We start from the raw sequence: 23158 nt of genomic DNA on the forward strand, positions 1-23158 counted from the left end.
CCTGACCCAAGCAGACCACTGGTGACCAGTAAATATTGAAGCTCCAAGACTCGTCCTTTAACTCACTGAATTAATGAGCCCCCTAGGGGGATCCCCTAAAATGACTGAGATTTAATTTCCCTCCAGCCGGAACAAAGACCTAGAGCAGATTAAATTTGATTTAGAGGGGGGGAAAAAGAGTGATTTTCTTAGAACTTAGTATTCTCAGCTAAAATTCACACCGACAACACACAAATGCAGCCATCCCCACCCCCACCCATCCACCCATCCACCTACCCAGATACATTCACTGGAGGATTCTGGAAGAGTGCTGAATGGCATGTCGTAATTTTTCAATTAGTTTAAATATTTTAAAAAATGATAGTCTTTTATGACTGGGTGTGGTGGTTCCTATAATCCCAGCAGTTTAGAAGGCTGAGGCAGGTGGATCATTTGAGGCCAGGAGTTTGAGACCAGCCTGGGCAACATGGCAAAACCGCATTCTACTAAAATTACAAAAATTAGACAGATGTGGTGGCACAGGCCTGTGATCCCAGCTACTCAGGAGGCTGAAGCACAAGAATCGCTTGAACCCAGGAAGTAGAAGTTGCAGTAAGCCAAGATCACGCCATCACACTCCAGCCTGGGTGACAGATGCAAAACTGTCTCCAAAAAAAAAATAAAGACTATCACTTTTTTTTTTTTTTAATTTGCAACGTTTCACGAATTTGCGTGTCATCCTTGTGCAGGGGCCATGCTAATCTTCTCTGTATCGTTCCAATTTTTTTTTTTTAGTATATGTGCTGCCGAAGTGAGCACATGATAGTCTTTTAAAATGGGTTTAAAGATGTAACAGTTTTGGAATAAAGCAATTAAGGCACACTGGTTTCATCCCACAGAAAGATGAAAGCTATGCTGCAGAAGGACTTTGCCCAAGGGTATGGCTCAGTCCCTGGGGACTTGATTCTCTCCTTTCTGTGTGATGTAGTCCATGCATTTTGAATTGTAAACATTTTATTTGAGAAAGACTGTTGTTTCATTACTGGGCACTCATAAACCTGGCTCATGGACTGAAATTGTGTTCATAATGCTAACCTAGAGAAATTTCAGAAAGGCAAGCCCTTGCTTCCCCTGAGATCAGCAGAATGGTGATGAAAGGAGTTTTTGGTTTATAATCAGCACTAAAATAAAATTCAAGCTCTGTTTCAAAGTTCCGATTCTGATTGGAGATTTCTACCATGACAGGAAATTTAATTTCAATACTTTCTTGGTACTTGACTCCATTAAAACAAAGATTGAAAGCCAAAGTCAACTAGGAAATACAGCAAAATTTTGCCAACTGAGAAGATTCTTGTGGCTGACACTAGAAAAAGCCCTCCGAGGGCTGTCTAGCAACCTAAGACCTAGTTACCATTACATCTGTGGCTGCTTCTACTTGGGAAAATAGTTGCAATTTTCTTCTTCCTTGGTGTTATCCCTTGCTGAAAGGTGCTCTAAGTCCACAATTTAAAAGCTCATGCAATTCAAAGCAAAGCATGGCAATGCATAACACATCTCCTAGCACCACGTACCGTGCGTAGTTACGCCAATGCTCTTCAATCAGCGTGTTAGAGGAAAGATTGATGCAGCTGCTGTACATTTCCTAGAGAGGTGCAATTAAAAATCATCTGAAAACATGCAACAAGCTCAGCACATGCACAAGTCCCAATAAACGTGAAGCATGCAGGAAGATAGAGGACAGGGGCTTAGTATGCACTTTAAGGAGCATGGGCAACTGAGATAATTCTTTTACTACTGAGCAGCAGAACTCAGTAAGTTACCTGGAAAAGTTTTATTTGAGTGACCTAAGTTTTGACACATTTATCCCAAAAGATCTGGCGCTTTGGGCACAAATATGCCTTTTCCAGCTGAAACAAGTACAGGATAACGTCTTCTATAACAAGGACAATTTACAGAGGAAATTGATATATAATTTAAAAATTGGTGTTCAATTGATTAGAGAAATACTCACTAAAACTTGATTTGGGTACTGCAAAAAGAATTCAGACGATTCTTAGACCTCACTGTAATGGGATTTTAACATTATGGCTAATGATAAATTACAAAGATTCTGCAGCTCCACTGGGTGGTTTATCTGGATCACATGGTGAATCACTCTAGGTCATTCCATTCCACAGAGAGTTTTGCATTTTGGCAGCTGTACCATTTTTTAATGGCATGGCAAGCACAAAGCTTGCAGGAAACATTGTCTAAAAAGATGTTCATATCTCTTATCCACTGCATGTAAATCACAGATTACTGTGCATGGGTTTCCAATAAAGGTAATTATAAAATGTAGTTCATGGCACACTCTGCCATCCCCTGTGGGCTGGAAAGCACTTCGAGCTCCTATAGGCTCCAATCAACACTTAGGGGGTCTGTGTTGTAAAACACTTATATGGAGGTCCCTGTGGTGTATTCATTTCAAAGGTCATCCCAAAGTTGTGTTGTTAAGTCTTTAGAAATAGAGTTTCCATTTACATGCTTTTTAATTGGGCCTGAATATAAACTATCCCATCACAAGAAGAGAACAAACTCTTCCTTGGGACAGAATCAGTGCCCATGTAAGACTAAACTTGCACTGATTGGTGGTTTCATCTTCCAGAAATGCCTCCCAGTCTAGGACCCCTAACACCTAAAGATTATGCCATTTAGGGAAATTTAAGGACCAGAATATAATCTCTGGTCCTATGATTTTTTAACCTTTCTCTCTTATTTTCCAAAAGAAGGGCAAGGGGTATGTATCTAACATGACATGTCTCATTAGACACATGAATTTGGCTTTCCATGCATCCCTTTGGGTATTTTTCTGGGAATTCCCTCAAGGAAGTGTGGGCCCACAATCTGTGGTATTAGGAACAACACAAGCAATTCAAAGAAAGAAAAATAATATTCTCCAAATAGCACTTACTGCCTTATTCTTTCCTTTGCTAGCAGAGCTGGCAGGGTTTCCCTTGGCATCTGCTGTCTTCCTCCCAAGTGAGGTCAAGGGCAATGTAGAGGTCTTCAGCTGGTTGGCTGCCTGGTAGTTATTATTATTGTTCTGGTTGCCACTTAGTGTCTCCATGATAGATCGAAAGGCTCCAAAAGGCCTTTTCAGTTGATCCCCTGATTCGTTACTTGTGGAGGTCCGCTGGAGAGTCCTGCCCTTGTCTTTGTCTTTTTCTCCATTCAGTTCAAGGCTAGGCTGCTCCATCTGCACCACAGGCTCCTCAAAGGTAACTCTCAGTTTCAAGTTCTGAGATGTCCTGCGCTTGGAAGATGGAGACTTGAGGGCACTCTTGGGACTTGTGGCAACTTTCTGGGCAGCAGTGCTGTCAGGGCTGGGCTGTGGAGGGTCACCAGAAGGCTGGTTTGGAGGAGTGCTCCCAGAGCCTGGATACTGGGATTCCAAGTCTGGTTCACTGCTCTCTGAGGTGGGAGATGGGCTATGGCCATCCAGGGATTTGGAGGCTTTGATGCCAAAAGGAAACCTGCGTCCCCCTGATGCCAAGGTATGTTTCTTGATCATCAGGTGCAGGCTTTCTGTGCTGTCCATACTCTCTACACTTTCTACAATGGGCTGTGGCCTTGGTCGGTCAGCCTTCCTCACTGGGGTGTTCTTGGGGTCCTCGGAGTTGTTGGAGTCTGTGTCAGACTCACTTAGTGACCTCTGCATCAGCTGTCTCAGCCTGGCTAACTTCAGTTCCCTCTTCTCCAGTGGGATCTTTTTAGAATTTCTAGAGGAAGCCTGAGCATCCTGGAATTCCAAGGACAGTTTTTCCTGGGTGCAGACATTCTCTGAGATTTCCTTTCCCAATAACTGGCGTAGGATTTTATCAGAATCTTCGTCTTTTGCTTTGGGTCTAGCCCGGCTAGAGGCTGAGAGGCTTCCAAGAACCTGAATCCCCTCTTGGACTCCTGGCTTGCTTTTGGCTACAGAATCATCATCTGCATCTGGAGATTTCCACTGGGACTTTCTGGAGGCAGGTGAGGATGGTGAACTAAAAAGAGGATGAAGGAGACATGAGATGATTTCCTACTGGGTTGAAATGACTCAGCCATAAGTCACTGGGTGGCCTTTACTGCCACTAACAATGTACAAGTAAATAAGAACAGAATGCAAATAAGTACTTCACGTCTTTTCAAAACAATGTGCAAATACTCCATAGTATCAGTCATAAGGTGCGTTATGCCTTTGGCTGTAACTACTATGACTACTAAATTTGTTTTACTGTTTATACATCAATTTTGCATAAATTTTCTCAGTTAATTCCATTGTCAACAAACTTATCAAGTGATATATATTATTCCAATTTCACAGATGAAGAATTGAAAGATTCAATTCTTACAAAAGAGTGTTTGACTTGTTTATAGTCATGGAATGAAGAAATAGCAGAATCAGAGAACAGACCAGGTCTTCGGACCCTAGGTCCAATGCCTTTTTCACTGTGATTTCTCATTTTTATTCCTCTTTATAAGAAGAAAATATTTTCTGTTATCATCCTCTTAAAATATATCAAAGGAAGTTCAGAAGAAGGCTTAACAATTTCAGATACTTAAGAACGCTAAACACCAATGTGCCTGGTATTACCTGGGTGAAGAAGGGAGTGACTTGCCCTCTGATTTCTGGGCTTCTAGAAATTGTTGGAGTTGGTTCTGCAGTGTGACACGTTCTACTGTTTGTCTGGGGAAACAACCAAAGCACATGAGCTCTCTGACACTACTGCTATAAATGAGGGGGTATACATTTTTTCATAATAATTTCCAGTAAATTGCTATAAATACAAAAGTCTTAAAAGTGCACATAATCTTCATCCTTACGGTTCAGAAATTTTCCTAAGGAAACTATCAAAAGCACCCCAAAAAGATATTTATTGTCAATATTAATGAAAAACTGTAATTGAAGTGCTTATCAGTAAGTCTGAGTAAACAAATTATAATAATTTCTATAATGTTAACTATTAAAATGATAAAAATTTGAGTATCTATGGACATAGGAAAAGTTTCCCCAATTATGTCTACGTAAAGTATAAAGAATACTTACATATATATAAATACATATATGTGAAGTCTACTTTACTTTCATTAAATAAAAAAGGAAATTACAAAATACTAAGTGCAGTATACAGACGATCCCTGACTTACTATACTTCAACTTGTGATTTTTTTGAATTTACAGTGGTGAGAAAGTGATATAGATTCAGTAGAAACTGTACTTTAAGTATCCATACAACCATTTTTTTCTCACTTTCAGTACAGAGGTCAATAAATTACATGACATATTCAATACTTTATCATAAAGTACAATTTATATTAGATGATTTTGCCCAATTGTAGGCTAACGTAAGTGGTCTGAGCATGCATAAGGTAGGCTAGGCTAGGCTATATGATGTTCTACAGGTTAGGTGTATTAAATCCATTTTCACCTTATGATATTTTCCATTTGTGATGTGTTTATTGGGATGTAAACCCATGGTAATTTTAGGAGCATCTGTAATCTCATTTTTAAGAAAACTAACTCTCCCTCTCCACTCATATATGTGTATATGTATATATTCTATTTATTATGTATTATATATATAATAAATATATATATTATATATATAATGTATATAATAGATATATATCTATTATATGTTTATTATTGACTATATATGAGTAGGAGAGAGTTTTTTATATATAAAATAATGGAAAATATGAAAGGATATACTTCAATATGTTATATTTACTTTTCCTAAATTGTTTGAATTAAAAATCTTTTTAATTTAAAAATTTTTTAGAGAGAGGGTCTTGCTATGCTGCTCAGGCTGGACTTGAAGCTCTGGCTCAAGTGATTTTCCCGCCTTAGCTTCCCAAGTAGCTGGGACTACAGATGTGTCCCACCTAGTTTGGCTTGACCCACAGAATTGTAAGATAAATTTGTGCTGTTTTAAGCCACTAATCTGTTACAGAGCAACAGAAAACTAAACTATTATCATAATATAATTAGCAGAAAAAAATGACAGCAGCCTTCATGCGCCAGGACATATAACTAAATAAATATATCATAAATGTTCTTAAAATGACTGCTGCACTTTAGGTATTGGCTTGAGGAAGCCCAGTGTTCTCCTTTTTGAGTGTCACTGCATATAATCAGCAACAATTAACGGCCTAAATCTAATTCTGTGAGACTGGATTCTGCTAATATCCTTCTATAAGCCCCAAGCACTTTGTTTTTCTCAGAAGATGTTAGATTTAGTCCAAATATTTCTTCACTAAGACCAGAGAAGTCTGTGATCTCATTTTATCTCACTCATTCTTCCAGACTCACCTACTGAAATGTAATTGCCTAACATGGGAACAAACAAGCAAATGTTTTCTTAAAGAACCAAAGAGTAAATATTTTAGGCTGTGAGCCATACAATTGTATCACAACTTCGCAACTTGCATTTGCAGCAAGAAATGAGTCCTATACAATAGACAAATGAAGGTGTGTGGCTGTGTTCCAACAACATATTATTTACGAAAACAGCTGATGGGCTGGATTTTGGATTAGAGACCAAAATCCACAGTCTCTAATTTGCTGATTCTGGTCTAATGAAAAAATAAACACAAAAAATGCATAAAAACATTCTACTTTTCTCATTTTGCTAGCTGTTATTACATGTCACATGTTTTCAAGAAAAATATGTATTGAGGGGATGAAACAGATGAAGAAAGATTAGAGTCTGCTTTTAAAGGGTTTATAACATGTCTTAAAGTAAATTATGACACAGTCAAGAAAAATATTTTGGGGTAATGGGGTTGACTGACAACTTGAATCCCATGTATGAATGGAGAAGGATTCTATAGAAGCCCTCAGGAAGAACTCAGCAGCTTTAATTGTAGAAAAAAAAATATATATGGGCATATGGCCTCTGCATGGGTTTGATAGGGCTGCTGTAACAAAGTACCTCAAACTGGGTGGCTTAGAGAATAGAAGTTTAATTGTCGCACAGCTCTGGAGGCTGGAAGTCTGAGATTAAAGTGATGGCTGGGCTGACTCCCTCTGAAGGCTGTGAGGAGAAGCTATTCCTTGCTTCTCTTCTAGCTTCTGGTGGTTTGCTGGCAGTCTTTGGTATTCCTTGGCTTGCAAATGCACTGTCCTGATCCCTGCCTTCCTGTGTACATGGTGTTCTCCCTGTGTGCATGTCTGTGTCTAAATGTTCTCCTATTATAAGGACACTAGTCAGAATAAGACCCACCCTAATGACCTCATTGTAACTTGATTACTTCTGGAAAGATGCTGTCTCCAAATAAGGTCACATTCCGACATACTTTTTTGAGGGAGACCCATAATACCTAGACTTGATGACTAGCACTTTAGTAGAGCTGAAGGCTGCCATTTGTAAATAGTAACTATATTTATTAAGTTAAGGAGTTGCTGAAGGTTGGAAAAGGCACTCAATACTGTCTTACCCCAGAATTTTGGACTATGAAGACTAGTGTTTTTCATCCTCTCTCCTGTCCTTGTCTATGTTATTGATGTCTGGGAGCCTGAAGGCACAGCGTACTATGACTGCAGTAAGTTGATTTCTCTATTTGTTTCTAGTTTTGCCAACTTCACTGAAATAATAGTAAGTAAAAGACTAGGGTATACAATGTAACCTCTCTTAGTTCGTCTTGTCATTGGCTCCAGAGCATTCTGCTAGTATATATGTGTACTTATCCCAGGATCACCAACTGAGAGAGCAGCCAAGATTTTGACCTTGAGCAGCTCACCAATAAAAAAGCGATTGCAGCTTGTGAAAGTTTTGTAGATTCTATGCTATGGAGAAGAAGAAGAATGTTTTGTGATCTTTTCTCTGAGTATGAACCTTTAGAACAAACATTCCATTGGATTAAAGTTCCTCTTTATAGATATGTCCATACATTACCAGAGGGAGTAGACATCAGTATAGCACTTTTGGAAAGATATTAGTTGACGTCTATCCACATTTTAAATATGTATGCCTTTTACTCTAGTAATTCCTTTTCTAAGAACTTGTTTTTAGAAATATCTATACATCTTTGTAAAGGCATTTGCACAAGTGTGTTCACTGTGGGAAGACAGCTTACTGAGTTATTAATCTGTGAGCATTTTCCCTGTGATTGCATTGGCCTTTAGGTTTACCTAGCTCACCTAACCTGGGGAAGCATTGTATAAACAGGCCAAGGATACTCGGCAGTAACCCCTTCTTTTTAAGTTTCCAATTTTATTTGATTTTTTCTAGAAGTCTAAACTCATTAAAGGAATTATTCTAGTATTAACAAATGGAGGGGTGAGGGGCCAGAGACTTGAAGCTCAAAGTCAAAGGAGTGGGAGAAGAGAGATAAGGGAGATTTCCCCAAGGTTAGAGAAGAGGCAGAGGGTCCAAGGCCCGGTCATACTGATGCATGGATTATAATTAATTGAGGTATTTCACCCAACCAAGGCTTTTGTCAAATGAGCTGTATTCAGAAAAAACACGTGTGTGTTTGTATATAAAACTTAAAGGTAAGATTATTTTCCCTCTAAAATTTAATTTTTAAGATTTACCCTCCTAATCTGTCGACATTAGTTTGATTGCTGACTCTGATTTTCAGGAATCCCTTCCCAATCTGGCAACAGTATGTAATGGGTTAGCTTTTCAATGGCTGACCTTGATTCCCCTCAGGCAGGTGTTAACTCCTTAGTCCTTCAACTTGCCAGAGTTTAAACACTAGGCAAAGCATGACAATCTCTGAGAAATACTTCTTTGACATCCAGATATGCACTGGTTACCAGTTTAATAATCTTATCAAGGAAAGAACTAACTGTAGTTAGTCATGGAGGGTTTTAAGTAACTTCATGCTGACAGAGTACTATTTTTTATTCTGAGGATTCATGCATCATCTATTTAACATTTATAATAAATTTGCTGGTGATAGTCACCAAGTTATTTATCTTAACTTCCCCTCCACACTTTTCTTTTTGAGAAAACTGAGAAACTGGTCCATCTCTAGCTTTTTTCTTCCTCTCATGTTCTTTATGATTTCCTAAAATATTAAGGACAGAAGTGCAGAAATGATGCTTGTGAATGTGTCCAGTGCTCTGTAATCTGGCCCTGAGGTATGAACACAGAGAGGCTCTCTTTCCTTGTCCACTGGCTTGAATTCCCTTCTTAGGGAGCTTGCTGTACACTTTGCTGTTTAAATATAATTTTGCCTCTGCAGAGATGGCACCTTCAGCATGAACACTGGCTATGAGGACTCTGGATGGAAGAACAGAAGAGGAGAATGCTAGGAATTCCCTGTGCAACTAGAGAGGAGTGCTCGCCACAGAACTGGGCTGAAACCTAAGTACAACAATAATGAGCCAGACTTGATTCGCATGGAACCAACAGGACACTTACTCCTTCAGCTGCTTGGTTAACTTCACAACCTGAGAGGCCAGCGACATGCAGGTCTCCACCACTACCAGGTACCTGGAGCACAGGGTGTGCCCCTGCCGCTCGGCGCTCTGGGAGGGCTTTTCCCCAGCGTGGTTCTGCATGGTGACATTTGCTCCATATTCAACCAAAGTCTGTCAAAAAATGAAGAGACATGTGTATCAGGACATCCCTGTACACATTATTTTTAAGTGACTGTAACAGAATGTTGAATAGGATAAAGAGAGCATCTAGGGACCTTTCAGCAGTCAGTTTCACACACCTCCCTTCAGAGTCTATCATGACAGAGAAGAGCCAATCCTACTGCTACCAATGCCCACCTGCAGCCCACAGAAGAAGAGGGCTGGGAAGGAGAGGAGGAGGCTGTCCACAGAGTGCTCTCCTTTATGAGATATGCAGCGCAGTCTTTGTGGTGAGTTCTGTCCCTTGTCATGGTTGGGCTCCAAGAGAATCACTCATAAAGTCAGAGATGCCTGTAAGAGGGGAGACTGAAATCTTACCTGTTCTTGTTTGCTTGGGCTTTAGTAACTGGATTTAGTCTCTGGTCATTGGTTTTGGAATAACACTTGTTTATTTGTTGCTGAGCCCACCTGATCAGGAATAAAAGGAACTGGAGAGAAATGACATGGCTGAGAGTGGGGAGGCTGTGAAGCAGACCCCACACTCACATGATGTGCCATGATAAGGGCATGTCTGTGAATTCAGCAGGCTTTATAGAAGAGAGCTTTGTGTGAGCTTCTTATCATCCCTTTAATGAGGAGAGGGCTCTCCAGCAGTGACTGGCAATAGGGTGCCCCTGAGGTGGAGGAAACTGTGTTGGGGAGGAGGGGGAAGGCTCCAGAGGGCCCTCTCAAGACCCGACCCACAGCACTCACTGGAGAGTCAGCATCTGAAGGTTGCCACAGAGGGCATCAGTGACCTCAGCCAGCTAAAGAAGCAGGGACAACATTCAGGGGGGTTCCATCCCCTTCCCAGTTAAGCAAAGAGACACTGGACTTTTTATCTTCATACCTCCTCCTTGTCCTTGACACTGCAGCCCAGAAGGGATGTGGGGATAAGACCTAAAGTAGTGTATAAAACCCATGTCTTACTCCCATTCCAAGTCCCTTGAATCTTGAGTCTAATCTGAGTGGGAAGGAGAATGCTTTGAATCAGAAGTAAGACTGAGACTTTAAAGGAGTAAATTTTAACAGTCATAAGAAATCTGGTCAAGGTATCATTAGTAGTGGAGAGAGAGATTTGATGGAGCATGGTTGAAATTAAAAATTAAAAAAACACCCAAACTGTTTTGTGTCCATACTGTGATATTATTAGATTCCACATGAAGTTATTATATCAAATTAATCAACCACTATAATATGATATATCTTTGACAATATCATGATAAGATGGCAAACCTAGATGAATTTTGGTAGTAGACAGTATTTTCCCCTAACCAATAGTTGTAGTATTTAAATATTTAGACTACTTAGACTCAGAAGTCAATCAGGAGCTTCATTTTCCTTTTGGTTTATGATCACTCACCATGAAAGGTCGACTCACCACAAAGCTGTTGCCACCTACCTCACAGGAGTGTCACAGAGACCATATCAGTATTGAGCTCTGAGAGCTCTTGAGGAGATACACTATAAACACACACTGTTATTACTCCCCCTTGATAGGAACTCTGCAGTTTTCTTTCCATTGTTTTCCTTACTCAGTCCCCTCCTCACCTCTTAAGGTCCCTTGCTCCCTTTCAGTATCATATTTTTTTTTCTTTAAATTTCACACCCAGTGGACAGACCCCCTTCCAAGATTATCCAAGTTTCCACTTCCATGGTATCCAGTGCCAAAAATATCATTTATGTGTAAGTGAAGAGATGAATGCTCTAAAAGGACAGACTGTCTCTCCTCACATATTGAAAAGAAAAATAACTAAAATCTCAAATAGCATTAGTGCTATCAGCTGGCGTTCTTTGGCTTTAGTCATTTGTTAGCTGATTAAGTTTTCAGTGTTTATTCAATCATCTTTCCTTCACACAAAAATCCTACTCCTTTGATATTTCTGTGGAACCTGGTAAGAATTTATATTTCTCTTCTATACTTTCCAGTTCTGTGCACTCTTTTTAACACTTGGTACCTTAAATTAGAAGATGCATGCTTTGCCAACAATAATAGAAAAACTTTCAGATATCTGGACTATTTCCTATCAAGTTAGTTCTCCAAACAGCAGTTTCATGTGAGTAGGCACTCTAGAGAGATTTCTGCTACTATTTCTACTTTTTGTTTTCATAAATCTCCTGTCTTTGATATATTTATAGTTTTCCCATATATTCTCTTGTCATTTCCCAAGTCTTCTCTACCTTCCTGAACAACTGGTCCTCACCTCCCCATTTTCTGTTTTGGATACCATCTATCTTGCAGCCAGGAAGGCCGCAGTAAGTACCTGTTGAATAACTGAGCACACTGAGTTTGCAACATAGGAAACTAATACATGTGTAAGCCAAAGAAAGAATGCTGACTGCTGCATTCTTAAAGGTAGAAAATGTATTCTATGTTATATATACGTAACATATTTTGAACTGAATGAACTTGAGGTAAAAGTCTTGTCTCTAATTGTGAATTTCAACCATATGTTGTCAATTTCCCTATCCCGCTTGTCAGGTAGATAAGGGAACAAATCCATAGATGTTGGGTCGCTTTCAATGATAATAATGGTATAACTGGTCTGATTCTGGTAATTATTTCTGTAAATGAAACTGTAGACCAAGTCTAAACTTGGACTTTGTTTCCAGCTCAAAGCCTTTCCTTTCCTCACATTGTCATGCCTCTTCTACCTGCTACTCCTCCTTCAGCTATCCTCCCTTTTTGCTCCGTTACTGAGGGAAGTCAACATTTTCTAGGTGGAAAGGTCTATATACTTCACACTTCTGGAGATCCCCACTGGGCTCTCCTGCCATGCACTACTCGGATGGTAGCTCTGGGTTTGGCCCAGCTTTGTGCAGCTCTGCATTCAGCTGAGGGATGAGATGCTTCCTTTTCTTCCCATAGGAATCCCACACTCTCAAGGGAGCTTTCTTGGAGCACTCCTCACGTGGCTTGGGGCAGGGGGACGAACCTCCTTCCCCTCTCCTGTGGCTCTGCTCCCCAACTTTTTGACATTATTGTACACACTGGACGTGACAATATTTGGAAGGCAAGTTAGGCTAAAACGATAAGGCTACTTGAGGCTGTTGGGTGCAGTGGTTGGCCAATCAAGGCACTGGTTAGCATGCCCAAGGGCTGAGAGGATTAATATATAAATCTACCCCCAACCAATTCTGGACCTTTTGAATACCTTTGAGGAGCTCAGTCCTACTACAGAGAGAGGGGGAACCACAACATTCTGTCTCTAGCCTGCCCCCCCACCACAAAGAATTCTAATCCATTCCTGAAAAATCTGTTTTGCTCTTCATATACCTGGGAGAGTGAGATTTACTCGTGAGGGCAAGAGCAGCCTGCACTGGAGAGACAGGGGTGTCTGCCTGGTGGTGGTTTCTCTGGTGTTTTGAGAATATGGGATATTTAATGTCTATTTTCCTCAGCACTGGGGCTTTAGAGCAGTGTTAAGGGAGCAGGAAAAGTCCCTTTCAACAGCCTGGGATACTCAAAGAGAAAATTTAGAGATATTTATGCCTACATTTGTGTGGATTTCTTGAAATACAAATAGAGTAATAATTCCTTATTGTCTACGACCATACAAAAGGTGAATTAATTCAGACATTCTCCTAGTGAACGGAATTTCAATGTTTTCTTTAATACTTGATGCACTCATTTCTCTTTGCAAAATAGCAAGGCCTGTGTACCTGTATGCACCCAAGGTAGCCATGCTGTGAGGCTACGTGGACAGCACTGTTGCCATCCTGGTCTACTTCATCCAACGAGATGCCTTGTTCTTGCATAAACTGAAGAAGCCATAGAAGAATCTTTTCCTATAAACACAAAGACAGTTGGAATTCATGTAATATCTTGTAGAGAAGTCAGATAAAAATACAGAGGAAAACAATACTCTAATTTGTGAAGCTTAGGTAAAAACCAAGCTTACCGTAGCAAGAGAAAATTCTCATTCAGTATTAATTGGAAATCCTGAATTTCTGACTGAAATGAATGAAAAAGGACAACATGGAGAATTTTAAGAGCAGGAAGTTTTTTTGGAAGTGCTCTTGTTTTACTTATTTATTCTACAGATAGGAAAACAGGTTGGCAGTAAGTTTGAGCGCCTCGTCAAAGGCACACAGCTAGACAGATCCAAGGTTGGAGCTAGAATCCATGTCTTTTGATTCCAAGGCTCCCAAGGCAATATTCTTGCTGCTGTGTTATACTGCCTGGAGACTTCAAGAATATTAGCATCAAACCTTGGATTACTGAGAACTAGTTTCTATTTTTAAGTTTATAATTCTTCAACCATGCCTTCGTAATCCATACTTCCTGCAATCAACAGGCTTATAAAAACAGGTCATACCTTAAATTGCCAAGTGTAAGATAACCTGATTGAAAACCAGGACACTTCTGATTTTTCTGACCAAGTGTTGGTGGTGTTGCTGGTATCTTAAGGTAAAGATTTCTCTTCTTTCATGTTAAAGGAAGGGGACCAAAAGCTTGGAACACAAACCTTTCAAAAGCAAAGACATAGAGCAGTCACAGTATGTGTTGTCATAATCTGTTTGCATTTTACCCACTGAGTGTTCTGTGGTATTTTCATGTTATGCTTGGCCTTTGGAGAAAGCAGGGGGATGGGATTTCACTGTTTTAAAATAGAAGAATTAAATATAAAGTTAAAAAAATATGAGAGTGGTAAAAACAACAGCATGAAGTTTAGTGGGTGGAATTTGACATTTAAAAAGATGATCATGTGTTTGAAATAGCCTTGAACTTCTTTCTTCTTAGCCTTTTAAAGGATTTTTTTCCAGTTATTTGCTTGGACTGGTCATGAACTTTTATACTTTTCTGGATTAAATTTGCCTTCATCTTCTGAACATGCCAACTAATCTGCTAAAGGAATGTGGGATAAAAACAGCCAAATCCTTTAATGTTTCAACCCTTATGCGGGGGAACAAGGTGCTGTTTATGAAGGCATCTGTGACATAAGGGACAGACTGAACATTCGCATCACTCTTTTTCTAAATGAGCACCAGAGAGTAAAACCCCTAAAGAGCGTGGTGAGAACAATGTAATCTATGTTGGTGCAAAGCAGGGTGAGTGTTAACTGCAAAAGCAGACAGACCTTGTGGAAACTGAAACCCTCAAGAGTCCCTAGAGAATGAGGTAGAGGCAGAGCCTGGCGCTATGGCTGGGAGTTATAAGCTGGATAAGGATGTGCTGCTGTGCTTAGCCCTCTTCTTCAAAGGCAAATCTAGAGAAAATTGGAGCCGATGTTTGGACCAGAACAGGTGATGTTTCATTTGCCTAAGGTAAAAGCCGTTCCTTTGTTTTTTTCTAATTAGGTAGGGGGAAGATACTGGCTTACTTTTAATTGGACATAGATGATTATACCATGTGATCTTAACTCCTTAAAAATCTGGATGAATGGAAGTATCTCAGGATAAAAGTCATAACCAACTGGTTGAGGTTAATAGCTCAGACATGGAGGCTGCAAGAGGACAGGTTATGGTGCCTCTACCAGTGAAAAAGATGGCCCCATCATAGGCAGAACAAGTCATCCTTAACGGGTCAGTCTCAAGCTTGTGGTAATTTGGTTTGCTTCATGATATCAAATTATGGACTCTTAAAAATGTGAAGGGGAGAAATTTCAAAGAATCATCCAATTCAAAAAGCCTTATTTTATAAGTCAGAAAACTGAGGGAGAGGATAATAATATACAGCAAGTCCTCATCTGATGCCAGGTTCAGGTTCTTGGAAACTGCAACTTTAAGCAAAATGAAGTATAATGAAACTAATTTTACCATAGGTCAATCGACATAAACAAGAGTTTAGTTAACATATTTCTGGTCACAAAAACAGCACCAAACTTCTAAATAAAGACCAAATACTTCTAAAGTGAAATACTGAGATAAATGTGAGCTATACATTTAAGAAAGACTAATAAAAACAAGATAATTATTTATCTGATCATTCTAGTTCAGGGTTGTGGGTGGCTGGAGCCCACCCTGGCAGTTCAGAACACAAGGCAGGAACAATCCCTGGACAGGACAGCACCCTAACACAGGGTGCATTCACAGCCACACACATTCACTCACGCTGGGACAACTGAGACACACCAATTCACCTAACGTGCACATCGTTGGGATGTGAAGAGAAACTGGAGTATCCAGAGAAAACCCATGCAGAGATGTGGAGAATCAGCGAACTCCACACAGACAGTGGCCTTGGCTGGGAATGTTTTTTTTTTCTTCTCCCCAACATCATAGGAAGATGATGTTGAAAGAAACAAGGTTAATTCAAGGACCTGCCATATTCTTAGATATTCTAGCGACTTCTTTCTTTAGCAAATAAAGCTCAGAGGAGTTCAAGATATTGAGAATTGTTTTACATGTATCTTCTTGTTAGAAGTAATTCCAGATTTTCAGGCCCAATATTATGGTGGGTTTGTCTATTCCACACACACAAAAAAATGCTCTTTATTAAAATCACAGTGCTTTAGTTTTAGTAGTGGGGTTATTTATAGGCAATGGAATATTGCACTTCATAAGAGTAGGAATGTTTCCATTGTGGAAATCTTGGGGAGAGTCTGGGACCTTGGACTTTTCAGGGGCTTGATAATCTGGGACAACAAGACGCACACATGGTCTGTGTTAGCCAAAAGTTGCCTTGGCTTCTAAGGGCTCTCCAAGTCAGGTTCAATCTGTATTGTTACAATAACCTGCTTTCCCTTCCTATGAAGGCATGGATAACTCTTCTTCCTTACAATTAAAGATTCTAGCAAGAACCATTATTTGATTGTTCATAACAAGACAGGCTTCGCCTAGTGCCTCAAATCCAGTCTTTTGTTCTATATTAAACAATTTAAGAGTAAGCATAAGAATTTAAAATAAAGTACAATTGGCTTGTCCACTGAGATATGATATGGAAACCAAAATCTCCCATTATACCATGCAGAGAAGTACCCCCCAAAATGACGGGTTCACTATATACCTGGTCTTCTAATAACAAATATTTAGGGTTTTTGAGGGGGATATGGAGATGGCTAGAGTCCCTGGTTTTGGTAAAAAACATATTTAATATTTGCTCATAGATAAATCCTGCCCTGATTCTGGGGACCATGCCTGTTGAGATGCACAGTCCTACAATTCAAAGTGATTATCTGAAAATACCTCCTAAGGATGAAACAAATATGGCTATTTTCTCCTGCTAAGAAGGCATTTGTTAATGTGAATGTGTATTAGGTATATGTGTAATGGTGTCCCCCTCCCCTCTTAGCCCTTTTGTATGTGTTCTCTCGGTGTGGGTGTCAAACTCAGGAGATGTTAAAGGATGGATGTAACTTCAGGCTTTCATTTTCCCATAAGTATTGCTTTCAGAGAGTATCTAAGGAAGTCAAATGGATACAGATTTCTATAGCATTTGTTTCACAAAATGCCTCTCCAACTTACATTTCATCATCTACCCAAATAGCCATCTATCCACTCAGCCTTCATCTATTGACTGAACACTTCTCTCATGTAGTTTCCCTCAGCAGTTTCCTCTTCTGGGGATTTCCTGCTGTTTTTGTAACCTGCTTTAATGTTGTGTTTTATGTGTTCCTAAGGGCCATGCAAGTTGTTTAAAGAGGCAATTATCTCATGTGATTTATGAGATTTGCTGGACAAATTCTAATAAAAAATGTAACTGAGAAGTATGTCACAGGTTTATGGCTGGTATAAATAAAATTTCTATATTGTGTGGCAATCCATGTTTTAAAGGGGTTAGCTTTGTGATCATAGATTATCAAATCTAATAAGCAAACTATTACAAGATTTCTTCCCGTTTTTGAGATGTAAAAAAGTAAAAAATAAAAGTCAGCAAGGATTTTATAATGTCATGTGTTAAAAGATATATGTAGAATCAAAAGATGGTAAAAAGTGAAATAAAGTGCATCTAAGAATGGATTAAACAGATTATGGCCTTAATAATTCCGTGGCAAGTTTCTCCTATATATTACTAATGGTAAAATAAGTAAACTGAATAATACTGACAGAAATACAAACAATAAGCTGGAGGAGATTCAACAGTCATAAAAGCCAACATTCATTCAGTGCCTACTATGTGTTGGGCAATGTGGCTTTTCTCACTTAGTCCTCAGATCAACATTGTGAGGAAGGTTCTATTATCTCCATTCTATAGATGAAGAAACTGAGGTCAAGGGAGACCTATTCTTTTATTTTTTCTCTTTTTTTAAAAAGAAAATTAAAATATCTAACCCATTGAACTAGTAAGTGGTAAGGTTAGGATGACAATGGAGACAGCTTGCCATATGAACCAATGTTCTTCATGACTGTTTTCTGTCTTTTGAGTATGGATATCCCCAGTTGCTCATCCCCTCATGACCCCTGACTCCGTAAAGGACATGCTTCCTTTGTGCCCCTTGAGTCAAAGAAATCACAGTTAACTGCCTGTCAGTCTGTGGGTTTGTGGGGCTCTGTGTCAGTTATGCTCTGTCAAGATCAGAACTTGGAGAACACATGGATATGCATGCTAACCAAAGACTTTTCTATTTTGCTTTCATCTGCAATCGCAGCACTTTCAGTACTGTTGACTTACTTCCCTATGACAGTAAAACAATAAAGGCAGGGGAATATTTTTTCTTTTTAAAGTAAATTGTGGAAAAACAATAATACAGCCTGTGGGAACACCCCCCTCACCAGCATGTCTACCACTGCTCACGATGACTTGCAAGAATTGCTGAGTCTTTTATTTTTTCAAAAAGTGTGCTTAAAAATAATCTGTATCAAGGCAAACATTTAAAGCGGAGAATAATAACTACAGTATAGGCAAAGGTGCTCTTAATAAATGTTCCATGTCATGATGCAGGTTGTTTTTGTGGAAGAATCTCCTGCCTAAAAGTCACATGAATGATTCAGAAACAAAAGGAACCACAGGTTTGATGTTGAAAGTGACATAGAGCCCACTAGACTAATGATCAAAGCAGAGCAGGAAGAGCCCACTGGACTAATGACCAATGCAGAACAGGCAGAGGCTTCCAAGCAGTGGAGGGCAGGAAGCTGTGCTGAGAGAGCCTGGACTAGACAAACTGAACCTTCATGTTTGAATAAAACAGCCCAAGTTACACAGGCAGTAGCTTTGAATTGAGATAATTCCATTTCAATTGTTTTGCCAGTGACATCTTTCTCAAGGGACAGCAAAGCAGGCTTATCCGAGGACACTCCCTGCTTATTCCTTGGGTGTCCCTGCTGAGGCTTCCATCTTCACATTCCCTGTGGCTAGTTCTGCTAGGTACAGTCAGGCAATGAAATAATTGCACCCTCTGAGACTTCATGTGTCAAGATGAAGAAAATCAATTTCTATTACCCAGGGATCTATCACTCCAGGAGACCACTAAAAACTGCTGGCTACCTTGCAGTACTAGAGTCTTTAAAGGTAATTTTTACAAGCAAAAGGACACAAATTGGGAGTCACATGGAGCCCATTCTTTAGGAATCTAACTGAAGGGCAGAGAGCGACTAAAACAAACCGAGAGGAATTTTCCTACTATCCTTTCCAGAGGCATTTACCAAAGAAACAAAGCCGGGACACACTCAAATGCCTGCTGGATGTAGAAAAACTTGCATGTGCTGAATCCATTAGAAAACTGTTCAATAACAGTCTTCCTTGTGAAAATATTAGGCTTGTAATGGTTCCAAGTTTAGAATCTCCACAGGTTATCTGTTACATAAGTGGCTGTGGCGGATGCAGGATGGCTGGACAGAATTTGCAGTTTTAATGGGCTTCTATATTTTCCACTTGGGTAAAAATGATCTCCTAAGGGTGCTGCTGGACTGCCCCCCTCAGAGCTGTATTTTAGGTCATAAAAAATACTTATCATCTTGAAATAACAACCTGAAGATTGATACTAGCATGAAGCAAACATTTGACACAGCTCTTCAAACAGGTCACGAATTTCCGTATTTTCCTCTAGTCCCACCAAATAAGTTACACTGTGACCCAACCAGTCCCAGAAAAAGGGCACTTTATTTTGTTCAGTCCCAATAGCTTCAAAATTATGAGAAACCTGCTGTGAGAGCTGAAAAAAGAAACTGGCATATATAATCAACATTTCCCAAGACAAAGAATGCCGAATGCCCGATAATTTACTTAGAGTCTCAGAACAGCCGTGCAAACCTTTCCTCCTTTTCTTTGGCAAGCTCCACCAAAAGTGTGGACAGCCTTTCTACTGATACTTAAAATTCCTTTTTAGGCTTAAATATAAGCAAATGAAATCGGGGACACAAAATAACTATTCACACAATTGAACAAAATTCTCTTTTAGATTGAAAATGATTAGGAAGATGAGTAGTGATCAAGTTCTTCTGGTCATTTGACAATCCTCTTCTCTCCTTTTCCAGTATAGATGTTCTTTGACTTACAATGGGTTATGGATGGATAAACCCATCCTAATTTGAAAACACTGTTAAGTTGAAAATGCATTTAATACACTGTAGGGTATTGGTTGTTTAACCTTGAGATCATGTGGCTGTTGGGAGATGTGTCTGCCACGACCCAGCATTGCAAGAGAATATTGTACTGCATATCATTAGCCTGGGAAATGATCAAAATTCCAACTTGACATGTGGTTTCTACTGAATGTGTATCTCTTTCACAGCACTGTAACGTCAAAAAATTGTAAGTTGAACCATTGTAAGTTGGGGAGCATCTGCAGAAGCAAAAAATTGCACCTTTATGTCATGCCTTATTAACTAGTATTCATTGTTTCCAGGACACTGTGGATGGGGACTAGTAACTGCAATGTACAAAGAACACAGAGTAAGTACAATATTTCAAAGACAGTGGCTTTTACAAATTTTAATCTTGGGCCTGCTCCTTTCTCCATTGCGTAAACTTGGTACAGTTGAAAATTTCTTCAATGAGTTATGTGAAGCATTCCAAATACCATAATGTATTCTTAGATAAAATTGCAAAAAGTCGTCTTCAGCTATATCAGTGCCCCTACAAACAATTTCATACATTTTCAGTACAAATGGGGACAAAGCAGGATCTGGTCCTGAATGAAGTGAGAGCACCTGAGTTGAAGTCTACTTGGTGCTCTTACTAGCCATTAGATCATGTACAAGTCATTTCACTCTCTTTCTTCAGTCTCCTCATCTATGGAATGGGGATAAAAACAACAAGGTCTCATAGGGTTGTTTTGAGGAATCAATCAGATAATGCACACAAAAATCCAATGGCATGGTGCCACATATATAGGAAACATTTTACATGTATATATAGTATATAAAAACACGCTTTTATATAATACATATAATACACACACACACACACACACACACAAGCAGAAGTTACCATAGAGCAAAATAAACTATCCCTAAGCATGACTCCCACTAAAGAAAGACTGTAGTAATATTCTTGTCTACTTTTTGAACTTGAGATTGTCATAGTTGGAACAGCATAATCTCTTGTTGACAATACCACAGTTTACTTCTACTGGGAGAGTTTATGAAGCTAAAGAGGATACAGTTAAATACATTTTCTTTGCCTCAAATACAATTAAATCTATTTTAACATAGTACTATTATTTTTAAGACTGAGATTGATATTTTGTGGTTCCAATTTTTTAAAAAGGTAATTTACAGTCACATTCTGCAAAAGGAGGTAGGAATTTTTTTTAACTGCATACACTTGATTGTGATATGTGTACACTAATTAATGTTGGGAATTCTTAATGTGAAAATTGATTGCAACTCAGAGCCATCTAGTTAATGTGCTTATTCATCTTTAATTGAATGAGACTGCCTTGATTAATGTCTTAAAAAGATTTTCCTTTCAACTTTGGGTTCAAGAAAATGTACTGTTGTTCCTTTTGATAAATATTAAATGTTTTTATTGTAACAAATTTGGAAAATACTGAAAAATTTTAAAAATAGAAAACAAGCCACTTGTACTTCTACTCTGAGTGATAACTACTACACATATATTGTGACACAATCTTTTTTAGTACTATTTTCTATTTCTCTTTATCTCCAAAATGCAAATTTGGTACTAAATTATAGGATCAGTTTTGTATCATACATATTTATTTAGTACTACATAATGAACATTTTCTCATAAAATGCCATCAGTGGATGTAGCCTAATTATCCAGTATCTGCCATGGAATATTTATTTAGGTTGTTGCAAACTTTTTTGATTATTTTAAAAAACAACAACAAATATCATTGGTTATATATCTTTGGATACATTTTTGATGATTTCTTATGTTTGGATTTTGAAGGGCTAATAACAAAACAGCAGTAAGATGATATGGTACACAAAGGGAAGATACTTAAAAAAAAAATCTTCATACCTGGCCATAGCAACCTGCATAATGAATGAGGCTTGGAAAATCCTTAGAACAACTCAGTTCTGCAATGGCTTCTGTTTCGCTCACCATCCAGCGTACACACTCCAACTGACCATTCTAGATTTTAAAAAAGAAAGAGAGACACAAATTCAAGGTAATTCAGGTTTGCAAAATACATAAAAGATAGGAATTTTACCAAGGAAAGAAATCATACAAATTTTGGCATTTATATCTGGCTTAATTTATCTATCTTTTAAAGATATAATGTATTATATTATATTCCTGATCTGTGGAGTTGGGTCTAAATCAATTGCAGAATTTTTATTTAAGTTCATTTTCATAATTGTAATCAGTTATTTTAAACTCACTTTAGTAAGGTATAATTTGCACACTATAAAATATAATCTTTTAAAGTATATGGTTTGATGTGTTTTGACAAGTATGTATACTTCTGTTACTACAACTTCAATCAAGACAAAGAACATTTCCATCACCCCCAAAAGTATTCTAGTATTCTGTGGTTCTCACCTACATCACCTTTGTCCCAGACAACTACTGATGAGACTTCTGTCACAGGAGATTAGTGTATGTAGTCTTGTGTCTGGCTTCTTTTATACAGCAGGCCTTTGGGATTCATCCAAGCTACTGCTTGTATAAGTAATTTATTCTTTTCCTATTGCTGAGAAGTATTTCACTGTAGAATTATACCACAATTTATCTATCCCAAAACTTATTGATAGACATGTGGATTGTTTCCACTTGAGGGATATTATAAATAAACTTGCTATGAATATTTTTTTTGTGAATAAATGCTTTTCTTTCTCCTGGGTAAACACTGAAATTTCTGAGTTGCATGGCAGCTATATATTTGACTTAATAAAAAGCCATCACATTAGTATTTAAAGTGAGTGCGCACTTTACATCACCACTAGCATCATCTGAGCATTTTAGTATTTCCAAAACCAAGCCAACACATGGTACAGTTAATCAGTATTCTTCAATTAAACTTCATAAGATATACAACTGTCTTCCAATCCCCAAAGAATCATATTTGTTAAAGAAAAATCAGTAAACAAATATTTAAAATTAAAATTTTTAATAAGGGATCAGGTAAATAGTAAAATATTAAAAAATTTTAAAAAGGGAAATTATGATTTATTATACACAAATAATATAACTATGGAAACAGAAAGTAAAATATCCTCAACTTTTACATTTTTAAGGAAACCAACCCTCATGATCTTTAGGATCAAGTAAAAGTAAGCAGGAAAAAGAGTAGGAAT

General features: G+C 38.5%; 1 protein-coding gene and 1 non-coding gene across 18 annotated transcripts in view; both read right to left on the reverse strand.

Moving 5' to 3' along the window:
- SNCAIP (synuclein alpha interacting protein) overlaps positions 1-23158 on the reverse strand; it is a 148197-nt gene that overhangs the window by 9827 nt on the left and 115212 nt on the right. For 12 of the 17 annotated variants that reach the window (XM_008991619.6, XM_008991621.5, XM_008991617.5 and 9 more), the window contains 6 exons: positions 21879-21992; positions 13232-13357; positions 9372-9541; positions 4592-4684; positions 2930-4001; positions 1551-1621 (listed from right to left, as the gene is read on the reverse strand). In XM_008991619.6, coding sequence (XP_008989867.3) covers positions 1551-1621; positions 2930-4001; positions 4592-4684; positions 9372-9541; positions 13232-13357; positions 21879-21992 — 1646 coding nt within the window. The remainder of the gene's footprint in view (positions 1-1550; positions 1622-2929; positions 4002-4591; positions 4685-9371; positions 9542-13231; positions 13358-21878; positions 21993-23158) is intronic. The other 5 variants (XM_035291020.3, XM_035291021.3, XM_002744650.6 and 2 more) reach the window with 1 other exon arrangement.
- Positions 684-785, reverse strand: LOC118151829 (U6 spliceosomal RNA). Its single transcript, XR_004740235.3, has one exon. It is a non-coding gene; the product is annotated as a U6 spliceosomal RNA (small nuclear RNA).

The sequence above is a fragment of the Callithrix jacchus genome, chromosome 2 (genome assembly GCF_049354715.1).
Source record: "Callithrix jacchus isolate 240 chromosome 2, calJac240_pri, whole genome shotgun sequence".
In the NCBI taxonomy this organism is placed as follows: Eukaryota; Metazoa; Chordata; class Mammalia; order Primates; family Cebidae; genus Callithrix; species Callithrix jacchus.